Source organism: Varroa jacobsoni, unplaced genomic scaffold, assembly GCF_002532875.2.
Source record: "Varroa jacobsoni isolate VJ856 unplaced genomic scaffold, vjacob_1.0 scaffold_1019, whole genome shotgun sequence".
Lineage (NCBI taxonomy): Eukaryota > Metazoa > Arthropoda > Arachnida > Mesostigmata > Varroidae > Varroa > Varroa jacobsoni.
In genome coordinates this window covers 97114-121623 of record NW_019213921.1, presented here as the reverse complement: position 1 = coordinate 121623, position 24510 = coordinate 97114, and the positions used below count along the sequence as shown (strand labels likewise).

Genomic DNA, 24510 nt, shown 5'->3' with positions numbered 1-24510 from the left:
ATCTATAACAAATCAATTGCCACAGTAATCGATTTGTAAGAATTGTAAAATTTCTCTGTAAAATCCGTTGCTTCCATTTCCGCGGTGTGTTTGTTTGCTACAGATTTAGTGTGAAATAAGCAAAGTATAGTTGTTTATTACATAACGATATCATCAAAAGCGACCATGTTCGTTAAACTTTTAAAGTGCCAGGCTATGTTTTGAACAACATTCTGTAGATATCCGCTGGCTCCATTTGTATCCAAAGCTATTCCCGGATCACAATGCAGGTATGTACGATTGTGCTACTGCGCTCGTAATTCAGCAGAGCTTAACGTTTTAGGTAAAGAAAAGCCTCGTTAAATGTCCGATGTCGGGATATATTTGGTCCAAATTTTGTACTCGAATAATAAATATTTAGAATTCTAGCTAGCTTACAGACTGCTCTCGCAAATTGCCACGAAAAAGAATATGTGGTAATTTTCCCGATGGGAATCAATAGTGTCAAATCAAAATAGATTATGGCATGATGATCGAAAAAATGTCAGCTAGGTTTTCTTATATAATGCATATCTACCTAACGACCTTAGGCTGATGCATACATGTATAGATTCTACCAAAATGTCTATATCCAGCTTCACGGCCTTGCTGAAACAGCAGTACAAGTTTATGCCGAAGGAAGTTCTTACTATAGAAAATCACATCTATAATGACTGAAAAAAAATTATAATGATAACTAATTATAAAGATTTAAAAGAAGAGGGCTGAAGGGCAACAAGTGTTTTTAATGGCAAAGTCATACGAATATATTATCGTATGTTTATATATACTAAAAGGATCATATTCGTTAACACAGAAATAGTGTAAGAATGTTCCATTTCAACTTGTTATTGTTAAGTTGCTTTAATTATAACACTGTGTGATTATTCCATCTCCATTCTTGCACAATAGATCACCGACCGGTGTAGTGTCAGCAGCATTATGTGTAAAAGTTAAAAATACAATATATATATACTTAGATATGTAACTGCGCGTACCTATGTTACTCCCCAATAAATCCCACATGATGTGTAAACCAAAAAGTCGCTGATTCAAACACAGTTTATTCAACATGTGCGCTTTATTATTTCATAAGAGGGCCGTTCCAGTAATTGTTGTTTATACTTTGCGTATTTGGCGTACAAAACGTACTTAGCGACTTTTAACTGTTATAGCTAATTTTACCGGCTATTTAGCATGTATCTAGAAATTATTCCCTGCGACACATAATTGCACAGCCCCTGGCAGTCGGCTCAATTTGGACCTAGACTTAACTTATGCCTCTATCATCTAATCATGTTCTATTAAATATTCCAATTTTTTTTCATTAGATCTAGCTATTGGATAGGCACGAGTTTGAATGACCATCTCTTGTCGTTGCTTCGCTGTTTGTCGTATTGCATGTCCCTTCACTAAAAGCCCTCTAGGCATAATACATTGATAACGCGGCTGGCATAAATGCGCACAATGTTACGTTTGCACAGGATAGACGATTAGCTTTTACTTCTAAACTAACGTATTACCTTTTACATATTGAGGGGCTAACTCTATTGCCGCTTCATTGAAGATATACCGCCAAGTTTTCTATAGATAAAAGGTTTTAGTCACGGTCAACTACAATATATCCAAGGTACAGTCCAACATATCTAACTATGCTTGCAATAATCCTACGTTGTTCTACAGACCGACAATGACAGCGGCAGCAAATATCATTATTAGTCACCAGCCTATTCCTTTCACTTTTGTCTTGTTTTCCGGACCGCGCACTCCTCTCATTACCTTCTTGCGAATCTAGCGCCGTCGACTGTCACTGGCTGGTCAAGTCTATACCCGTATCTATATCTTTTTTTCTATTTTGTTATACGTCCCTCTCTGTTATAATGTCTTTGTAACGCACATACAGAGACAGACAGACAGACAGACGCGCACATTCGAACAGAGACCTATCTAAATTTCGTGTCATCTTGCCTATCTACGACGTCAAACTGACTTTACAATAGGACAATTCAGTGCCAGTCTACATCAATAATATGGTTGGTTTCCCGAAACAATCTCGTGACCAATCTCGAGCAATCCCGCACCTTCCAGAAAGTGCTACGGTGATCCAGTGTTTTCGAGTCTGTTCACGATTTTTCGCGGCACTTTTTTAAATCGCTTTCACCGCTACCAGGCAACCTTTTGGCCCTCTCCGCATTAGCGGCTAGCGTCCGTCTCTGCAATTGGCCTGTCGATTTCGGTGCTGCGCCACTGATTCGCGAGAGGGAGCCACTCGTCATACTTTGATCTGGAACCTTCGCGGCTTGAGACATCGTGGCCGCTGGCAAAAATCGCTGCCGAACTTATCATCGATATTTGTTTGCTCAGTGATGTGCGAACTTGTATCAATTGCAACTGTTGTTTATACTTCTCCATACCTGTTTATGGGTTTTTCCGTAACTTCGTGAACTGCTTGAAGTCGTTTCAAATCGGGTTGGTAAGCTTGTGGCGGTCCTGTCGAAGGGAGATAAGATTCCCTGTGATCTTACTGAACTAAATGGAAAGCTCATTCATTGTTACGATTAGAACGAGTCCACCATAGGATAAGCAGTGGTTCCAGGAGCAGCATCAAACAGCGAGACCAACAGCCAACGGCTATACTAGCAATAACAGCGAGGTTTCAACAACTAAGGAGACTACAACGCAAAATAAAAAACGAGAACCAAGTGAGCTGTTGCAAAAACAATCGGGTTAGAGTAGATCATACCGGATTTACCGGCTTTTATTATTACTGGTAAGGAGGTATCGGGTAGCAGCTACATAGGCTAGATAGCAGTGACAAAACGCAAATAAGCTGTCATTTTGTCATCATAAATTCAGTAAAGTGCCCCCGCCCTGTCTGCCTAGGACAGTACACCACTGTGGTCGTACTTCTACAATTGCGTCGTGTGTGTGTGCCTGTACCCCTGTAACGGTTACAGTTCGAAACTAGTTTTTCTAGAAAAAACGACCCGCAGTACCTCGAGAGATACTGCTTCTCCAGTGTCACGACACAGTACAAGAGTCGAAGAAGACGGACAGTTTTCGCTCGACAGTATAAGCCAGCTACGTACTGGCCATTGCCATCTTGGTTCTGGTGTGGCCAGGTTCTTCTCCCACCAGTGGCAGTATAAGCTTGCTCACTGGTAGACTTATCTCAAGTCACAGGATACCAGACAGCATGCAAGTAAGCATAGGTCCACACTCGAGTAGGGCAACACAGCAGGAGGAGTGAGTAGTTGTAGCCTGTTGTTGTGCGAATGTGGGCTGTGGTCGTCTGCGGCTGCAGCGAGTTTGATCGTTCCTCTGTCGTATCGCACTGTTCGTCGTGAGCGTTACGAGTAGCGAAGACGAGAAGCAACGAGAACTACGCTACCGTTCGCGATATCTGCGCTTTTGCCAGGCCCTCGATAATTTACTACCGGTGATCGCACTTATATATGTATCACGACGTGGTTGGGCCACCAATACGCACGCCGACAGCAGTGCCTTCCCTGCACGGACACATAAAGAACTACGGGGCGTGATACTGTCGGTCAGGGGCCTTTGCTGAGCAGCTTGGCTCTCTGCAGCTGCTGCTGCTGCTACAGAACAGTGGCCAGCAGAGGATTATGCTATTCAGTCAGTGGTGCTTAAACGGAAGTGTGCTGCCGCTGGCCGCAACTGTCCCCAAGGTAACGTATGGTGTCTAAACGCCGAACGTCGTACACTGGTATAGTAGCTGTGCTGTAGAGTCAAGGTTTGTGAGAAGCCGTGTTGTCGATACGCGCTATGTCTGTCTTCCTGCAGGACCATTGAACAGGCCCGAAGTATTGCGCCAGCTGGAACATAGTTATTTATAACGTGAAGTAGTACTTTGTTGTATAACACGCTTCCTCTGTCCGCTAGATTTGTGGTCTGTTAGTACTACAATCAAATGAGAGCGTTTTGATCGTGCTAGCACGACAGTCCAATGCAATATGCATTGTTGTTAGGTGTTTTTGTTTGTAAGCAATTGCGTTGGTGTTGTGGAGAAAGCACTCGTCTGACTACAGGCTTTTGGGCGTCTGTTCCTTATTCCTAACCTGGAGGGACTAAGTGTTTCGCAAAGAGCGGAATTTACGTTAGCTTGTAACGAACTTCTGCAATTCTCTAATAAATCGATTGAATAAACTCCTGTAGAATCCCGTTCTCAGTTTCCCTTTTGAAAGCAGTGTTTGGTCCTCAAGATTGGTTACAACAAGCATTTTTGTACGTTGCCAAAACAAACCTGCATCCCCAGGAAAGTTGTTTCTGCCACTTAACGTAACCCAGCAAATTGACAACAGAACATCTAGAATCAAGCTTACTCGTTCATCTGTGTGTTTGTACTTAGTAGCCTATGAGTAGCGGTGAACCCCTACAAAAGGCAATCATTGTGTAAGCCATCGCCCAAGCGGCGGCGCCGTGCGCGACCCAACGAACTGTTCGAACTCGCTTAGAGGCAAGAAGATTGTAACACACTACAACGGGAAAACTCATTATATAATACAGAGGTAAGTTTCTATAAACGCACGCTGTTTTGTGTTCGTTATAAATTTGTTGTGCCACACACAAGAGACAATAATGCATTGCAAATCCTCTACAAGCAAAAAAGATTTCCAAGTAAAATGATGAGTAACTCGACCTTTACGTCACCAGTGCGTTACGTGCTCATCGTTATCAGATTGGCGGCTGTTACGTAGAGTGCGAAGAAAGTCATACAACTGAATCGTTATAAGATTCTGTTTGAAATGTAGCAACGTCATTTTTAGTGAAAATATGTGAAATACTCTTTAGATTGTCCCCATCGGTCTAATAGTTAATAATAGATCTATTATCCTTGATGTCTTCATTGTTTTTTTATTTTATCGGTTATTGCTGATGTCGCTCAGTTTAGCTAAAAGATAGGTGCTTTATACTATGGAGAGGAATTAGATATATAAATTTTACTCTATTATACGTATATACAAAGTGTTTAGGCAGCATCCACGGCAAACACGCCGTCATAGATCGTAATGAAAATTTTTCAGAGAAACTGTACCATTCGAGGATATATACCATATCTTTAAATGGCGGTGCATTCACTTCCGGAGCTATTAACTGTCTGTAAGTAAAATATATTTTTTTTGTATCTGCTAAAGGTGTCAGTTTTGTTTTTATTGAGCCTTTTGAGTTGTGTTTATGTGATACAAGCTCCGTTTGCCATGATCAGACCATTGATTCAGGACCTTCACCATTCACTAATCATTTTCAAAATATTCCTTCTCTAATCCGCCAAGAATCCGCAAACCGTGCGGGAAGCGATATTGTGTGTGATAGGTGTGGTAGTGTCAAAGTGTCGCTCAAATATCCTCGATCCAAAAAAATACTGCGGGATTTACGCTGGTAGCAGGAAAATAAAAAAAAAAAAAAAAAAAACGATTGGTGTTTATCTGGACAACCAAATGGCAATTTGCACTTTGTCGTCGCTATGTATGTACAGGGATTCCTGGTTTATCAGAAATTGCTTTTCTGCGATTTCAGTCTTTCAGATCTTGTTGAAGATTTTCCTCCTGCTTTAAATAAAAGTTCCCTCCGAAGGAAGAGTTTTCACCAGGCTTCTGAGAACTTTTCCTTTAGTTATCGGAAGCCTAAAGTTAGTAGAAGCCTGCGGAAAACTGGCAATAACGTAAACCGTCGACTTCCGTCAAAAGAGGAAGCTTATAATCTCACTCTTGTTCGCACAGAGCAAAGACATTTGACAATCGCGGACGTTATCATATCCCCAGGCTGAATCTTTTGCCCCCATCACTATGAGCTTTTGTTGGTTTTGTATTAGAATAAACTAAGCTTCGCTCGCAACGTATGTGTAATACAGGTTTTCAGAAAAATAAGACGATCTTTAGAATACTGTATGTGAATGAACATACCTTGACAAGTACTAAACTACACGTCAATTACCACGAATCTATCATGCGTTGCTGGAAGAAACACTTTGATGCCCCGTTTCTTTTATTAGTATTGGTATATTCTATAGCTTAGCATTGTGCTCTCGATTTAGCCAGACCATCGAATATTTCTATTACCAGGGTATGTTTGTACAAAGTGTGGCATAGACAGCACCATCACAAGAAAATTGTTACTCGATTCAGAGCTAAGGGGACGATTGTCGTCACTCCATGGGTGTGAATGCTGCTGACATCTGACGTTGTCGCTTGCCAACGTCTCATTTTATCTATCGATATTCTCGAACTCATGGAGGTTGCTAAATGGAGCTAATTTTTCACCATTAAACTACTTAATATGCACATACAAAGAGACAGTAGAGTAGTCGCTATGAACGCACGCGTCTACTACGACCATACATGAATATACGTGAATATTGTTGATCTTATGATTCTACCCTCCTATGGGCTTTACAGCAAGCAGATGTTCCGCCGGCTTAAATGGCTGCTAACCCACTCTATGACCTATACCCACCTTCCTAGCCTATTTTACGTAGCCCAGTGTAGACCACACTGGGCAGAGTGGGCTACGCCAGTTAAATAGATGACGCACCGTGACGTATGGTTCGACAAAACAAGCCAGTCTGAGATTACTGACGCTGCAGCCGTTACTACCCGTAGCTGCTGAGACAGCTCTTGAAGCTTGTCCGATCCTCACAAGCGTATGAGAACAAACGGCTGTGCTTCTTCGCTCGCAAAAAGAACATACAAACATCTACAGGACACTAGTAGCCAAGCGCTCTTGAACGACTGAAGTCTACTGTGATTCCTCTCTCATTTTCATAGAACGCAGTTAGGTGGCGATGTCGGTGGCACCAATAGCGCTGACTTATTCGTAAGTGGCTTAAGCAGCTGCAGCGGTTGCAGATGGCCTGAGGTTGTGTAGCTCAGATCTCTGGCTGAGACAGACTACCTCAGACAAAATGACCAACGCCGCCATTTTTGTCGTTACCCGTCATTAAGTCTTCTTGTTTGGTGCGCTGAGTACTTGAGCACGAGCTGCTGTTGTTCATTTCGTTTCATTCGCGGTTTATATGGTTCGGTTCTTTTCGGCGCGAGGCGCGTATATTCGGTCTCCTTGTTGCTTTGTCGCTTGTTTGTTTGCTCGCGTCAGTTGCCTGCTTGAGCGCTGATGTCGGATGGTTATGGCTGGCAGACGCTGTCGAGTTGTGGTAGAAAGATTACTGTGCGTTGTCCTGAAGCCTCATCTTAGTGTACATCGTACGAGGGGTTGCATGTTCTTGGGCCGTGCATGGCCAACTAGTCATTACCGGGACCAGTAGGCACCGACGACGCATCGGGCTACCACGGAACCGGCAAGATGATTCTGCTCAAAATCTTTCAGTCTTACACCCTTTCATTTCCCCGCAAAAGTGACAGCTGCGGTAGAGAGAACCGCAGGTTTTCCTTGTTATTGGTTAGCTTATCTAGCTTCTTTAAAGTGTTGAGAATGCCCAAGAGTGTGGTGTATGATATATTGCCAATGCAACTTTGAAACGGGCGTGCGCTACATTAGCAGTAATGGCGGAATTAGGAAGTTGTTCTATGCATCTTGCTTTTTTCTTTTGCCAGTGAGACGCATACCGCTATAAAGATGATACTCTACCGAAGCGTGGCGCTGACCTGCTTAGTTACGAATGGAAAGCGGTTCTGGTTTTGTATCGTCGAGTGCCCTTGTCGTTACTCCACCTGCGACACTTGGGCGTGACAAAAGATGGCGCCAGCGACTTATTTCTTGTTGTAAGGTTTGAGCCCTGCTCTGTTACAAGCTGATGCACGCCTCACGTCAAACTAGCCGTGTATGTGCTTATTAACGCACTGTTTAATGAGAAAATGCTTCGCGTCATTTTTAGTGGAGGAGACATAAACCTTAGCATCTAAGGCATACATGCGTGTAATACTGACTGTTACTGACTTCTACATTAAAGCGTAAACGGTTCACGTAAGCCAGTTGTAACACAGCCTTGTGAGTTAGTTTTCTTATCATAATATGGTTTAATGTGAACCACGTCTTCATAGAATTGTGTAGGCCTTTTCAGGTTTTTACAAAGGCGCCAACTAACCTGCGTATCGTCTACTACTAATATCTGCTCCAGTCAGGAGCAGATGGCGGGTGCAAGTTTTTGCTAGCAAGCTTCAACATCTTTCAAGCTACAATACACCGATACAGTTCGTAACGATAGGATTATGGACCAGAGAAAGAGATCCAAGAGATTTGCTTTATGCTTCACATACAGTACCTGAAAAAAATTGAAATTTAATGTCTCTGCATCGTTTGCAGCAATGACCTCAACGCGCCGTTTCTGACAATTTCCAATAGATGGATAAGTCGCTTTAAGGCGATGTGCATGAAGGACCTAGGAAAATATTTGAAAGCATCACGGGCTAAGATTCGTTTGCATTAATCGCCGACGTCATCCGGAAGAGCTACCCTGCTTCATGGATCACAAGTCTGCTCATACCTAAACGAAAAGCCGCCGTCGATACTAAGCCTTTTTCAGACAAATGTAAAGCTTTGTCTAAAAGAAAAAGAATAAAAAGAAAACAGGGAATTACCAAGTCTCCTAATACAAAACAGGCGGCCCCCTGTTCGCGTCTATGCCGCCACTTCAACCTGCTCTTAATTTGGTTCTCCTATGTATGAATCGTTGCCTAACCTTTTTTGAAACAATCTAACCGCCAGATGTGAAGTGTAGCAATAAATTAGATGGTTACCCCACAAGCTAACAAACATCTCTGTAGCGTGGAAGCGATATGGCTGTAAGATGGACTGATTTAATATAATCTAAACACGCGTTAGTCAACCGTTCAGATCGAATCAAACAAAGTCTAGTTAATCTAGTAGCTGAATAGTATAGGTAGTACTATTGATTGGATAGATTTCATCGATTGACTTTGCCTCCATTCCCCCTTTAGATTAAGCTGTTTGAAGCCGAATTTCCTTTATTGATCAGTCATCCGTCGCTGCTCCTAATGAATGTGGTGGCTACCCATTCCAGTAGTGCTAGTAGTACCCTACTTGATATTAATCACATATCTAGGGGACTGTTACGCGGTGTTGATTCAGACAAAGATGAGAATTCTAATTGTTCTCGAATGACTGTTACTACTCCAAAGCCGCTGGCATATATGCATGACTAAACGTATTTGTTTATGGACCACGTCCAGTTTGCTTACGCGCGTTGTATATGACGCAGTTGATCGTCTGCCTGCTTGCCTACCGATATCAGCCCATTGTAGTGCAATAGCGATGAAGTGAATACAGATTGGCGTACGTTAACACAAGAAGGACAAAACAAGTTCTTTTCTTGTTTCAAATTTACCTAAGAACCATATATTAGATGATATTGTAGCAATATGTATGATAATATAAGAGGGCGATATAATATGACAAGCGTGATACGATGAACACCCATAACATGATTTGCTTATATGTTTACTGACACTGAAAAAAGCTAGGTATATTAGTGAAATAAGAGCTCACGCTTTTGTAAGCAGAGAAATACACTGCTAGCATGGTACTTTAGTTTGAGCGATGCCGGTACTTTCGGAAAAAAATCGAAGATGATCCACAAACAAAAGACTCGTGGAGTATAGCTTTTTGTCTAGCGAAGCTGGCAAATTAGGCTTCTATTTGTAGCTAAAACGGAATTTCTGTTTGGCAAAATATGCCTTCCGTAGCAATGTATTTTTAAACTATCAGAGTGATTAATTGCTTTCCAGTTGAATAAATTCAAAGCGGGATCTCCCAAATGTTTACGCTATAGATCATATTCTTTATATTATACTTCAACTGTATGCGCCTTTGTGAAATTTATCAATTTTATGAAGGCGAATGCAGTTCCTTTAACTGCAGCTGTGTTTACGTTACATTAGAACTGTAGAGCGGAGTTGCTGTTTCCTTTGATATAACCCGCATATTTCTTCGATAAACAACGTATCAGGAATTCCCGTTCACCTTTTCTATTTGACTTCATTCATTTTACTAAAAACCTTTACAGTGCGCTCTACCAGACGATTCGCGTTTCTCTTTCAAAGATATATCATAATAAAATGTTCAGAATTTTAATTTCACGAAAGTCAAATTCCAAACATTGCCAACTATCATCGCAGTGTTTTTTTTTGTTGCGATGTCATGTTCCTTTGCGATCATCAGATGTTATTCGCTTTTATGCAGAGGGTCGAGGGCGTTACCAATAGGTAACGTTCAGTTCAATCGTAAAACCCATGATTTGGCGGGTATATATAATACATAGTTATATGGCTCGTCTACAACTTCTAACTACCTATGCCTTATCAGTGTATGACAATTGCGATAGCAATCGGGCCCGTTAAACTTGCCTCAGAAATTTCGATTGAACGAACTAAGCAAATAGCGACGAATGACTCAGATGTCGTTCACGAATATAAATTTAATGTTACGGCTTTTGGAGTAATATGCTTGGCGAATGCGTGGTACGTAGTATCATCTGCACCTACAACTAACAATTTCAAGGATATTTCGGCTTATATAACAGAGAAACTTTACTTTTGAGTGTCCCAGATTGTATGTATTCTCGGAACAACAAACGCTGTAAACGCGAGAAAAACCTAAAAATTTTACTACAGTAGTACAACAGTACTACAGTAGATTGGATGTGTTAATTCCGTAGTGCATGCGAAACGATTGCTGGGAGACTTAGTCTGCCGAAAGCCTGCACTATTCGAGACTAGGAAGATAGCTGATCAACAGTCATAATGGTTCATAGTTTAAAATCTTAAAACAAAAAACGTATATGCAATTTTTAAGATTCATGGAGCTATTGATGGTAAGTGACCTAGGTCAAACACAGGTTGTGGACGTAGCATAATGTCAATAACTGCGGTGTACCATTGCACTTGTTGGCACTTTAAGCCACAAAAAAAAGAATACGTTAAGCCACAAATGAGTACACGAAGCGTATGCTGTACGTTTATTTTCAGCATTTAGATAAATGCTTAGATGTATAAAACGACGCTTTCCATATTGGTGAATATTGCGTAATTTTTCATTTTCGGCAAGTCGGATTTTTTAACAAACATATGCCAAACGGCTATTGGATAGAGTAATAACAATAATAATAATAATAATGGAATATGGAAAAAATAAGGTAATTTTACCCACTGTCACATATATTGGCTAAATCATACGAGAGGTCTGTTGGAAGATTATTCATTGAGGTCCGAAAAACTTATATATATACTGTAATATTACGTATAATTCAACTTCTGCGGTGTGGAGCGCTGTGGGTAAGAGTATTTTGAAATATGATTCAAAAAATAAGTTTTCGCTGTTTTTATTGCAACATATTTACGCCCAACGTAGTACTTCCATCTATCCCTAATTAAATCGAATAATACGGTTATCAATACGGTTACAGTTCGCGTATATACATGCACTAATTTGAAGGAATGGGCAAGTGATTCGCATGATTATTGATCTTGACTTTTCTAAGTAAACATACATGGCAGTCTCCCACATGAACGTGGTGTATATCGAAATTTAAAGAATTAAATAAAAGCTAGAAAGTACTGTAACGCCGATTTAAAAAAAAATTTAATTGGTACTTACAGTTGTCATTTTCTTTTTCTCACCAATAGATCTTCATGACAAACTCTGACAAAGGACCAAATCATTCGTTAAGTCCGCATGTTCATGGCTAAGTACAAGTTATAGTGACGCCACATCGTTCACAAACGGTGAACGAGGTTTCCTAATTTCTCTTGAAAGCCTTGCCCTTCTTTCGTTGAATGGCGGCCGCGTTTTTCTGGTTCAGGTCATCGGCGCGAACCATCATTGCCTGGTAAATGCCCACATCATCGTCATCATCATGAACTGTTTATACTGGCGTCGCCATAGGCAAATGGCGCTGGTTCGGGCGGAAAAGCGTCAAAGGAAAACGCGCTTTCTCGATCTGCATACGGTCTAAAGCTTTTCACATGAAGCAGGAGGAGGCGGCTGTGTGAAATGCGATCAGTGGTTGATGACTATAATATGTATACTAATGGTCTGTGAGTATTTGTGCATGTGTCACCAGTCAGCGTCTGCACGCTGTATGATTGCATGCATCGCGGTGGCCAACAAAATAGCGGAGATACGAATTGTGAACAGAAGTAACTTATTCGCTTCATAGATGATTTTATACCAACATCGATATCGAAAGTCGATAGTGCCGTTAGACAATGAATGATACAGGAGGCTGGCTCCTGCTTGCACGAATTGTGTCCACGTCAGGTTTCTAGCCATATCGCCACGAGTTTTTAAGTTTAGTTATTTTAACCCATTACTACTGCACCAACATGGGAATAGTATCAATATTTCCAAACGAGTAGTGAAAACTCCACTGTACTCGCTATCGCCACTTGGCGGAAATCCTAACCGGGATAAACGCAAGTAGTCTCACTTCATGCAAGGATGTATGGTGCAAGGACTAGTGTTGATAAATAGCATCAAGACAGCGCTATTACTGCGCATAACTTAAAAAAAAGTGAAGTTTTACTTAGCATATAGAAGTGGTGAGCCTGTGTGAGACTGCACGAGCAACAACTGAACCTTAATTGAAGAGCATATATTTGTGTAAAAGTTCCTGAAATACTTCCACTTCCAGAGTTCTCGTCTTCAACTTTTCTGTAAATAAACAGCCGCTTATTTTTAATCGCGCAGTAGCGGCGGACAATCTGCAAGCAATTCCTCTTTCAGTCTTGATTGTCATTACTTATGGCACCGTGGTAACAGCCCATGGGAGCCAGTTGTATGATGGAATCCTAGGAAAAACACAGAGAACATACAGGCCATAAAGGCTAACAGCATGTCTAGTTGCCTGTTGCCCATTTAATGGCGGCATATACGCTCACGACAAGTAAGGTTGCATACATAGGTCAAGCATTCATATACATTTTCAGATCAAAAAAGACAGCAACGTTATGTGTGTTTGCTCTGGGATGGGCGAGCTATCCAGAATGGATACATTGAATCGTGCTAACTGAAATGCCAGAACTGATCCGAGCGCACTTCGCAACTGATATTACGTCATGCTATCATTGCGTCAATAAAGCACTGCGGTGAACAGTTTTCCAGCACGACTATCATGCAGAGATATTATTTAAAATAGCCGTACAAGGTTTATGAACTGTGCCTTTTAGAGGTAAGCAACAAATATACAGAACAAAAAAGGAGGTTATGCGTGTGGATGAATATTACTGATTCTTACGTATATTTTATATAATGAAAAAATCACACAATCTTATAAAGAAACGCGGCGTAAGGGAAGTGAAAGCGCGGGTTACATTTTAACTGTTTTTACTAACTTTCTCATTCTTCATGAAATGACGTACGAGGAATCCGCGCATTATTCACACCTTTTCTGGTTGGGTTGTCCTTTTGTTAGTCCATTGCGGCTTAGTTCATTGCATTTGCTGTTAGTGGTGCTGGGTCAATTGGTCTGTGAAGCATTAATGGTAACATATGACGGAACCAATCCGCTAAACGGAACCAATTTTAGCTATTACAAACGGCGAAGTGCTGTCTTCATCAACAAGCCATGTTGTGACCTACTGGGATAAAGAAAAAGAAAACTCTTACTAACGTGTTAATCTGTGTCTATAAATTTGTTTCGCGCGCTACTATATAATAGGGTCTTGGCAAAAACAATTTTTGAACAATTATGTCGTACAGTCTTAATTTAATGAACTTTAATTATACATGTATGTCCATTGGCGATCTGAGAAAAGTCGCTTCGCACATTTTGAATATATACATATATTTCGTGTATTTATGAATGTAGCGAGATCATGATTGTTTCCACTATTGAAAGACTACCTAGATGACGATAATAACGCCACGATTTATGCGAGAGTACAGCTGGCCTTATCGTACCTCTTGTATGGTAGCAAGATTGGCCGTCACTTGTGTGTGCAGACCGCAGTCTGGCAGGGGAAACCCAGCTTGGCCTAATTTATCGTGTCTGTCCTGCTGCCAGTGGAGGTCGGATCCTAACTAGGTCGCATGAACAAAGAGGATAATCGGATGTCGTACACGAAATTAATTCGACCTTCCAACGACGACTCGCTGCAGTGGCGATCGTCACGAGCCATCACCCATCAGTCTTCAATATGATTGTAATGCATGGACCTGTAACAGTGACTGAACCATTTAAGTTAGTAATAATCTGAAGGTTCCCAATCAGCTTGTGTGATATGCTGGGAATAAGTAACTGACAGATCTTATTTTGACAATCGAAAGCCAATTTGTCAATCAGCCAACATGACAATCTAGAGTCACTAGTGTTAAACGCGTCTTAATCTAAGCAACAGCACCGATAAACGGAATAGACAAGCTGCTGCAATTAACGAGTTGAAAATATTCATGACGTCGAGAAAAGCTTTCACAACACTGAAATTAGAGCAGGCAAAGCACTGTTACCGGGAAACCGTATTTGCAAACTTTCTGACATGACATCGGACTAAACATCGCGTAGATTCTTGCATCGACTCATTCACTGTAAAATGACAGTTGCGTGATGGCTACCACTCTGTGCCCGATCTCAGTCCAAGACCGGACCGAACGATTTACGGCACAGCTTGTAGTGCTTTCACATCGTCACATCGACATGTGCTCCCATTATTGGCCGTTTAACTGAGCAGGGCCGGGCCGCATCCTATATAATGAACTTTGTTTCGAAGCTTGGTTTAGGTTGAATCAGATGTAGTGTAGAACACGTACATATTTTTTCATTTGTGGGTCAGAGTTCCCGGTTTCCGGTTTTCATAGTGGCAGAGGGCCTGGCGGCCGGCTACCCTCACCTATGCAAGCATCTGTGTACTAGATGACCGAGGACCAGCATTCGCAATGAGCTGTCGTATGCTTGACTGAATAATACTGCCGAATAGAACCGCTTGCTAGCGGTTATAAGTTGACGTGGTTGGTTCTGGGTCTCGTTATTGGTGTTGTCGTTTTTGTCGTCATCGTTGTATGTGCTTCCAATCGTTCGTTCGATCGAGAGTCACATTATTTCCACTCGCTTTTCGTGATCTCCTTTCCGTTCGCTTTTGACGTCATCTTTGTGACCCTTGCCTCTCATCTGCGATCAGCAACGAGGCCGGATACCCAGTATCCAACAGTTATTACCGAGGAACTAAGCCGCACGACGACTAGAGAAGATTGCTTTATTAATATGTTTAGTGCTTAGACGCCATTGTTGTAGAGGCAGGAGTTTAATCACGTTCATTGGTATAGCTAATGTGTGTTAGCACGATATTGCAGAATATAATGACTGTTTGCACTTTCATGTTGTCGTAGACTTGCTTGTTGAAGCTATCAGTGTTTGAAAGTTTTTTGGATTTACTACTTCTCTATGGAAGACTAGTCTGACGATTTTTCGTTTGTTCGTTTGTGGTGAGAATTGTCGCGTGGGTGTGCTCCTAGCTGTTTGGCATAACGTCACTGACTGACAGCAGGGGTTCCGGTGGCCGCCAGTGTTGCAAAACTCCAGTATTAAATTGATTACGGCATATCGTTGTGTAAGAGCTGCCTGGACTCTTAGCGAGGAGAAAGGTGTATCTGTAAGCTGTATCTGTTCCGAAGGCTAGTGCGGTATTACGTATTATTCGTATCATAGTCTGAGGACCATTAAGAAATAGTATAGAATCGCCGAAATGGTTGTGGTAAGTTGAATGAGAACGCCCTCGTTCTCTTGAGATGTTGTAGTATTGTTATTTTTTGTTTCTATAATCAAATACTGTCGAATGCGCAATAAATAGGTAAGTTCATGTTTAACAATCGCACATTCGGCGCCGTAGTGCATAATTCGGTGCTCAGACCATTTCTAAATAAGTGTAAGGCTCGGGTCGGGCAAGAAGCCGTTTATGTGCATGCCGCTTTCTCATGGTTCTTCTGACGACTATCAGCAGCAGTCGTAAGCGTAGCGCATTCTCCTGACTCAAAATGGTACTGATTGGTAAGTCGCTTTCTCAAAGCGACGACGCTTGATTGTTACTTTCTATTCGGCTCAAGGCTGGCTGCTTGGGTCGGCTACCTAGGCTGGCGAGCAACAACTAACCGGCTCAATAAAACCATTTTTCAATTGAGAACACAGTGTAGCACATACCAGCTCATAACACAAGCATACTTTTACATACAAGCATTTACTTTTTGAAATTTTCTTGGCTGGTACGAATGTCTTATAACGGGGACGTTTTGCTTTGACTGTCGGTGTCGCATGAATTGCATATGCGATTGGAGTGTTACAGAGTGGAGTCATCAAAAGTTTTGAAAACAGATTCTGTTTATGGTGCGGGCAGCTTTGACCGGTGCTTTGACTAAATAGTGGAGGGTTGGTGGGTCGAATCCTGGGTGAGTGTCAAGCTTATTAGCTAGATTGTAATATTGTTTGAAAAACAGTGTAATTAGAACAGTGTTCGCTTCGTCATAAGAACCTCCCACATTAGATAGCAATTTGTTTGACAAACACTTTTTATACATGTGCTTCACTCGTTATCGAAAATCTGCCTTGAGCCATGTCCGACAATTCTTTCCATGACACCAATGGCACGTAGGGCTGCATATGTTTTCCAAAATAGCCCTGGATATGTATAGTAACGTTTAGTCGATCGGATTCGGTATGATGACTAATGTTGACGACATTACCTTTAAGTATCATTTTGTTATTATTATGTGAGTGAGGTGTCGTACCAGTAAGCAAACAGCCTCAGTTGCTATTCATAGCGAGGGTGCATGGTTTAGTTCGTTACGTGTAGGTAAATTGCAATTATTTCGGTGAATCGCACAAGACTTTACACAAATACATGGGCAATCGCTTCTGCTGGCTTAGGCTATTCCTGGTGAGAGAGTTTTGTATCTAAATGAATTTGCAGAACTAACGCAGCGTCCTTGGTCGCTCCGCTGTTGACGTTAAGTTAACCGAGTCTGGTCTATATGACTGAGAGGTGACATACGGTGCTTCGACCTTCAACTTCTCATTGCAGTCTAGCATTGACCACTTGGACGAGGTTATGACATAATTACGAGGTTAAAGGAATTTTTATTTATAAATAATAAATAATGTATAAAATAATAAAAAAAAAAATTCGGAAACTAACTAGTTTCCGAAACTTCTCTTTCTTAGCTTGTTTAACCTTTCGTGTCTACTGAATTAGAATGGTCGTCACGAACGTCTCAAGATATCTTGAATTTTGCACTACTTTGCCAATCTTGGAGAGCAACATTACAAATATTAGTTTAGTAATTATTAAAATTACTAACAGTGTCAGAATTTCTGCAGCATTTGCTTACCTTACAATTAACTCACCAATCGACCCAGGTTTCCTTCAATCATACAGTTTATCTTGTAAGTCCAGTCTTCAGACTGGGTTTATGTAGGATATGATTCCATTCTATGCAATGTTTTTCGCAAGCAAGGCAATACGCTTTGGGTAGATGGCAGCGTGAAAAGTTAGTGTGCAATAGAGAGTACAGGAAGGTGATGCCCGTGCCAACCGAACGCTGTTTCGCGAAGTTAGCCGACCCAACCCATGGTGATGAGAAGGCTTGTATTTTTGAGAGGAAAAGTCAATCATTTCATTCGCGCTTATCACTTACCTTGCATAACAAATGGGCTTTGAATTACTGCATCTACAAGAGTCATTTACTATATTATTATATATATACTATACTGAGGTGACGAAGAGGCCTTACGGCCCTTCATAGGTCGTTTAACCTCATTATGTCGTAGCCACGTCAAACAGAACAACGGCATCAATTTTCGACTAGCGATGTCTACCGTAGTTTGATAGTGAGTAGATCGCAGAGGTTTTGACTGAGGAAGAGTTCTAGGTCGTGGCTGAATTTATATGACAGGCTGGTGGCGAATGGTCTGGATAAGAAGTAGGACGCTTGGCGCCTGCGTTAAAGCGAAGGCATCAGTGTTGAGAACGAGATGCAGGAGATGGCGAACAGCTGAACTCATACTGCACAACGTACTGGGTGGCAGCAAAGTTTGAATAATTACGAAGGGAAGGAGAAAAAAGATTCAAAGTAGATACGAAGGAAATGTAATCATAGCATATGGAAGGGTACTACGCAGCGTATCTAAACAACAAATCAGGAAAATGAACGACAGTAGCCCCCTTTCAAGAGAAGATTTCCTACAAAAGCACAGCATTATTGACAATTAAAAAAAAATATATATAAATATAATAAAGCATATAACTAGACTGATTTGAACACGCTGAGATCTTTCAAGATCATCGAGATAAAGTCGAAAAAGGTCGGGATTTCCTTAGAAAGAAGACCGTGCACGCAGTACCGGCTGTGAGTCGTTACTAGTCGTAGTTTTGGAGTTGTAGTCTGTGGAAACTGACGTCATTGTGATGGTATTAGACGTAGGTTGCGCAACTGCACACAGCGCTACAGAATTTCTAGCTTTGTTAAAGGAGATCAGCTGTGTGAGTTTATAATAAAGTGAATTGGCATCGATGTTTTTGTTGTTGGTGACAACAGCGCGAAGATTACCCGCTGAGAGCCGTACATCGAATGCCGTCAGCTACGCGACGCAATACCTTGGATCGTTGCGAATCGGGAGGTTCCGTACGGAAAAGGTGAAAGTGTTATAGTGTCTCAGAGGTAGATCGAGTACCGGGCGTACATGCCGATCAGTGAGCGGCCGTCATTCAGTAACAAGGAAAGAAGTACAAGAATAAACTTCTTTTCTTCGATATACTTCATCATTTATGGAAGGGTTCGGATAGATTTGTAAGCATCAAGGACAAAGTCAGTGACAAACTATCGTTAGGGTTGCAGGGAAATGACGAGCAGACAAACGACTGCTGGTCATTTCCCTCTAAGTAGGAAAATTAGGGTCTTAACACGCAGCAGAAGAGGCACTGACTGAATCGAAGCAGAAGATTGACATTTAAAACAAGTCTCTTTGGAAACTGACTATATAGATAGCGAATGATACATATATCAAATAGAGTAAAGTGAGAAAGGGTTTCGGTACTGAGGCATTGAGATAACATGATACAATACTCCGTGTTGTCGACCAATTTCAGAAAATGGCAAAGGATCTGTACAGTATTCTTGGTGTAACCAAGGATGCCACTCTTGATGAAATTAAGAAAGCATACCGTAAGTTGGCACTTAAATATCACCCAGATAAAAACAAGTCACCTGAGGCAGCTGAGAAATTTCGAGAGGTAAGTAGCAGTGATTAATTGTTTTTAGCACAAATATGCTTTTGTTGATTGCAAAGCTCGCTGTGAGAAATATCTAGGTAATAGTCCTCTATCACTCGACCAAAGGGTTTGATTGTTATTAGCTATTATAGGTTGTAGCATTTACAAACAAAAAGTTGCTTTAATTGCTGCTTGAGAGCTTGTTTCGGTTGCGCGTTTTGCGGACTACTGTCTACAAGAGCAGAAGTTCTCAAACTTCAGAGGTTGTTCTCGTTTACTATACAGGCAGGACAAACCGTGGTGATCATAGAAATTTTTTTCTGAATGGTTAGAACTGTCCGTCTAACCTGGGTTCTAAAATCCCAGCTTTTAACGCCAATACAGACCGTTATCGATAGATATATCAATAGAGAAGTCTAACAACGGTACTGTCATAACAAACAAGTTTATTTCTAAATAGAAGCTGTCTTGTTCAAACGTATTCTCAAGCCTATAGTATAATTTTATACCGAAATCCCAATTTTATATTTATAACCCATAGCACGTTCTCTGTATACAACTGTTATTATGGCTTGAAAAACATCCGGTATTATAATTTCGAAACTGGTTGTAGTAAATTTGGACAATCATGTGGTCGCTCTTCCTTGTATGCTATTTTCTTGAATCCATTGGTTATATGTATTCGAACCGACAAACACCAGTGTTCTACTTCGGTACGACCTGCGTATTCCATGGTGCACTGCTTAGATATGTCTTCTCCTTCCTCTGTAGGTAAGCTCAGCTTACGAGATCTTGTCGAATAAGGAAAAGCGTGAAACCTATGACAAATTTGGCGAAGAGGGTCTTCGTGTTGGAGGTGCCGGAGGCGCCGGTGGCAGAGGACCAGGGGGCACGGGCAGTGGAACGCGGTTCTACACGTCAACCGATCCGATGTCCACATTTGCACAGTTTTTCGGCACTGATAATCCGTTTGAGAACTTTTTCAATCTAAGTGGCACTGGCTTAGGTAGCGGCGTTAGTGGCAACTTCTTTGAAGATCACATGGATGTCGACGCTGGAGACATCTTCGGTCCTGGTTTAAGGAATCACGCTTTTCGCTCGCAGTCCTTCACCGCCGGCACCCGAAAATCTCCGAAACAAGACCCTCCAGTTGAGCATGATCTGTTCGTCAGTCTCGAGGACATTCTGAAGGGATGCACAAAGAAGATGAAAATTTCTCGAAAGGTTCTCGCTCCAGACGGAAGAACGACACGCCGTGAAGAAAAGGTATGAACGAAGTAAATATGAAAATTGTTAAAAAATAAATTATTATGTCAACAAAATGAATTCAAGATGTGTTTAGATAAAGCGATGGATTAGTGAAAGACATTGCGTTCTGTAATGAAACAGCCAGAATACGGTTGCAATGGAATATGCGTGTTAACTTGAATGGTTTTTCGTTTGGCATATGAGCAGACATTACTACCTAATTTCTAATCTAGGTCCCATATAATCGAGACCGACTCATACCTGGCATGAGTCATGGGAATGTTCCCTTGCTTCTCACTCTGCTTGCGCTCCACATGAATTCTAAATGTCACAGTACCTAAAACTATTATCAAGCTAGCTTCAAAGCTGTGCCGATGAATGGCAATGTTTCGAAGGTCGATTGAATATCGAGATCGTTCGGTATTTCACTAATTCGGTTTCCTTTGCAACTCAATGACTGTACCAGGTGTTAACCATCAACGTAAAGCCCGGTTGGAAAGCCGGGACCAAGATCACGTTTCAGAAAGAGGGTGATCAGTCGCCAGGCACGACGCCTGCCGATATCGTGTTTATTATTCGTGACAAACCACACGAACTGTTTAAACGGGACGGAGTAGACATTCGTTACACGGCAAAGATTACCCTCCGAGAAGCTCTGACTGGGACACGAATCCAGGTACCGACTCTACAAGGCGGAACGGTATCACTTCATTACAATGAGGTAAGAACTCTGGTGCTATGAGCATTAACAGCCGAACAATCACGACACAGTAGTGTACAATTAAACTGATACTAAGTATAACAGCTTATACTGGCGCAACACACAATTTAACTTGTTTGCTTTTGTCTATATGATTCTCTCCTGCACGAACATACAATACAATAATACAATCTCGTAGTGTGATTTGTTGTTACCAGGAATGATTTTTTCTAACGCTTGTCCTCACACGACATCGTTTGATCGATGGGTGTACTAATATAACTACGATGTCTTCTTGTCTGCTCTCTGTTCCTATTTCTTCTGTGTGCCCAGTTAATTAAGCCTACAACGACGAAACGTGTACAGGGCCAAGGACTGCCCTATCCTAGGGACCCTTCGAAACGTGGTGATATGATCATTTCGTTCGATATCCGGTTTCCTGATCAGCTTCCACCAGCCACTAAGGAGATCCTCTACGATGCGCTGCCAGCGAAATGAAGTGCCCAGACCCTCGATATACAGCAAGCAACAATATATAAATGTGACTAGCAGAGCAAAATAGCAGCAATGAACGACATAAGAAGACTGCACGGCTACGACCAATCGATTAGTCATAACAACAACAAAGCGACGACGAGAGCACAACGTTACAAGAAATTATCAACGTGCCGGTCATAGCCTTATATCTACACAACCTTAATATATACGACGTGACATTCATTTTACATAATAGTTTAAGAGGATGATTGTTGATCACCTCATGCTACAAGCCACTTGAAGGCCGTCTCAACAAATTTATTCCTGTATCTTCCTGCAACAATGTGTACAACTACAAATACCAGTTCGAAGCCCTTTCACTCCTTCAAGCCGCCATGAACTACACGGGAGGTAATATCCTAACAGATTTTGATGTGCACTAAGTACCACCTTGCTGCAGTTAGAGCAATACGCTGCACCCAAGAGGCTTCGCGATGGGTGTTTTTAACATGTTCAAACAACATAAGACACAGGCCCACTCTTTCAGCTGCCCCAGGAAACAGAACGTTACCCGACGACATGGAAAAGTTGTGTGAGATTTAAGCAGGCCATAATTGCAAGATGGGGTCGATTGTGAACGCGATAGTGTTAAATACAACAAAACGATAGAACTCAGTTGTGTATCCGTTCTTCATATGCCAGCCGGGGTCTGAGTGTCGTATCAATCTGTACGTATGTCTTTGTGTGTGCGAAACGTGAATGGATGCACAGTAACGAGTAGTGGACGTTTGTTTTCTGCGTTGCAAGTTAGTCACGATTGCAGTGTGTGACAACGACATGCAGAGATGCTTGGATGCTTCTTTTTTATACTTTGTGGATAATAATAGTTAGTCACTATACGTACGATAGTGACAATTGAGTATAAAATCGGTACGAATGTCACACTATTTGAAGTCATTGGAGTGCGAGATAGACCTATTCCAGTTGTATCGTTAAATTAAGTGACTGGTTTAAGAAATAGGAAAATTTACGCAAATCCTATGCATAAATTAGACGTGACTTCATGTAAGGGCTACGATGTGCGTGTACACGCGTGTATGAGGATATTTTCAGTGCATAGGAATATGCCTTTAATATCACTTAGTTATTGTTGTCTGCAAGCAACGAAAGGGATGTACTATAAATAGATGTACCCTATATTTTGAAGTAGTGGATACAATACTTTACCAAGTCGTTGATGATAAAGACTAGTGAGCAAAAAAGACATTGCTTTACTGCTTCCTGAGCTTTGGTAGATTATTGGTATATATATATTAACGTGGTAATCAAGGTTGAGATCTTTTTGATGGTCGGTGTTGCTGGACAGAGTAAGTTGATTATTAGTGAGCGAAACTATCTGATCTAGGTTAGTTAATCTTTTAGGGTCATAAGCTCTATCTATTGAAAAAATCTAAATATTTACAAACGAATATAAAAATCAGCTTATACCTACATAGCTACGAGAGTGAAATTAGCAGTTGTTTTTGGATGACTCAGATTGATTTAGTTAGGGTAGCGCCTCGACCAGATAGCCGCAACAAGTGAAGATAGCATTTAAAGAGACAATGGAAATATCCTGCTGTTACTTTTCTGATGAAATGTTACGAAAGCAAGTTCATTTGTAAACTAAGTTGTTTACTTCGTGCACTTTTTTTTCGGCAATGTAATAATAAATTATTATGTTATGCGATCAGTTCGTTAAACAATGCGTAATGAAAGACAAATCCTTCATTACGTGTCACAGAATTTGTTTTTTGGCTATTGATGTTACAACAGCGACTGGGTGCTTCGTGAGGTGGTGGATCATGCCGCTAACATGTTACGTTTCATTTGGAAACATTTATCACACTAACTTGTGGAATGCAGTTTATAAACACACGCGTTTCTGCCATATGCTACTCATTATTTAGCTAGCAGCGACCCGATTCGAGAACAGTTAAACCTAAAGTAAGACAAATACTTTATGGGATATTTATTGCATCTGATCGTTACCAATGCTAGTTTAAGCAACTCGTAGGTGCGATCTACTCTTATTTGAGCTCGTGTAATTTTTTTATTATCATTGAACTTGAGATAAACTGATTGAGAAAAGCGTTATTTATATTATTAAGTGTTGATCAATGACCGTGGTTGCAACAGCTGTTCCGAGGACCGTTTCCTGGGAGAAAACGATAACTAAAACCAACAAAGTGGTGACAACTTCTCATTACCTGCAGTCATTGTAAATAACATGTAAACAAAAACAAACGAAGACGACGCGAGTGCCGTTGATGACTATAGGGAGGATCGTTGACAGAAAAAGCAAAGAGTAAAACGATTCAAATGGCGAGTAGGCGAAACGCAAAAACAACTTGGAATTTGAATAGACTATTATTGCTATTAACTATTATTATTATTATTATTATCATGATTAGAGAAATATTGAGAACAAAACGGGACAGAAAGAAATTAAGTATAAACTATACGAATGAGAGAGACGAACTATCAAGAGGGAAAATATATAGAACTATTATTATTATGAAGACATAGTTCATGAAGGTGGTCGTTTGAACGAGTCCATTAGAGAAGATCGTAGAAAAGACAAGCTGCAAATGTAATATTGAGATGCGAATTGGTACAAACGCTATACGGATATAGAAGTACGTATGGTAATGCGGGGATAAATACAAAGCCTATCGGGCGGGACTGATGGAAATCTCTCGAAAAACAGAACCGTAGATGGTGGAGCAACGTGAATAAACGTAAATAGATGTACGATACATCTCTCAACTGTCTGTTGTGTTCTATTTCTAGCTTGAAGGAACTATGTTAGTTCGTGCTAGGGAACAGTACACGTAATGA

At 41.1% G+C, this 24510-nt stretch overlaps 1 protein-coding gene and 1 long non-coding RNA gene across 6 annotated transcripts; one reads left to right on the top strand and one right to left on the bottom strand.

The window, feature by feature from the left end:
• Positions 1 to 1057: 1057 nt before the first annotated feature.
• On the top strand, positions 1058 to 24438 carry LOC111265858 (dnaJ protein homolog 1). Of its 5 annotated transcripts, XM_086970689.1 has the most exons (6): positions 3704 to 4547; positions 18532 to 18629; positions 19083 to 19226; positions 19977 to 20471; positions 20920 to 21174; positions 21487 to 24438. In XM_086970689.1, the coding sequence occupies exons 3-6, from the start codon at positions 19086 to 19088 to the stop codon at positions 21649 to 21651; spliced, it is 1056 nt and encodes a 351-aa protein (XP_086826815.1). In that variant the 5' UTR covers positions 3704 to 4547; positions 18532 to 18629; positions 19083 to 19085; the 3' UTR covers positions 21652 to 24438. The 5 variants fall into 5 exon arrangements, with proteins under 5 accessions (XP_022698575.1, XP_086826815.1, XP_086826814.1 ...); XM_022842840.2 differs by lacking the exons at positions 3704 to 4547; positions 18532 to 18629 and adding an exon at positions 1058 to 2720; XM_086970688.1 differs by lacking the exon at positions 18532 to 18629 and having other exon boundaries at positions 3709 to 4547.
• LOC147752755 (uncharacterized) lies at positions 8564 to 15077 on the bottom strand. Its single transcript, XR_015313226.1, has 2 exons — positions 13912 to 15077; positions 8564 to 13586 (listed from the first exon to the last, which is right to left on the bottom strand). It is a non-coding gene; the product is annotated as an uncharacterized LOC147752755 (long non-coding RNA).
• Positions 24439 to 24510: the final 72 nt, after the last annotated feature.

Coding starts and splice junctions, on each gene's coding strand:
- LOC111265858 (XM_022842839.2), top strand. Junction 20,472..20,919: donor CGACACGCCGTGAAGAAAAG/GTATGAACGAAG, acceptor TGACTGTACCAG/GTGTTAACCATCAACGTAAA. Junction 21,175..21,486: donor TATCACTTCATTACAATGAG/GTAAGAACTCTG, acceptor CTGTGTGCCCAG/TTAATTAAGCCTACAACGAC.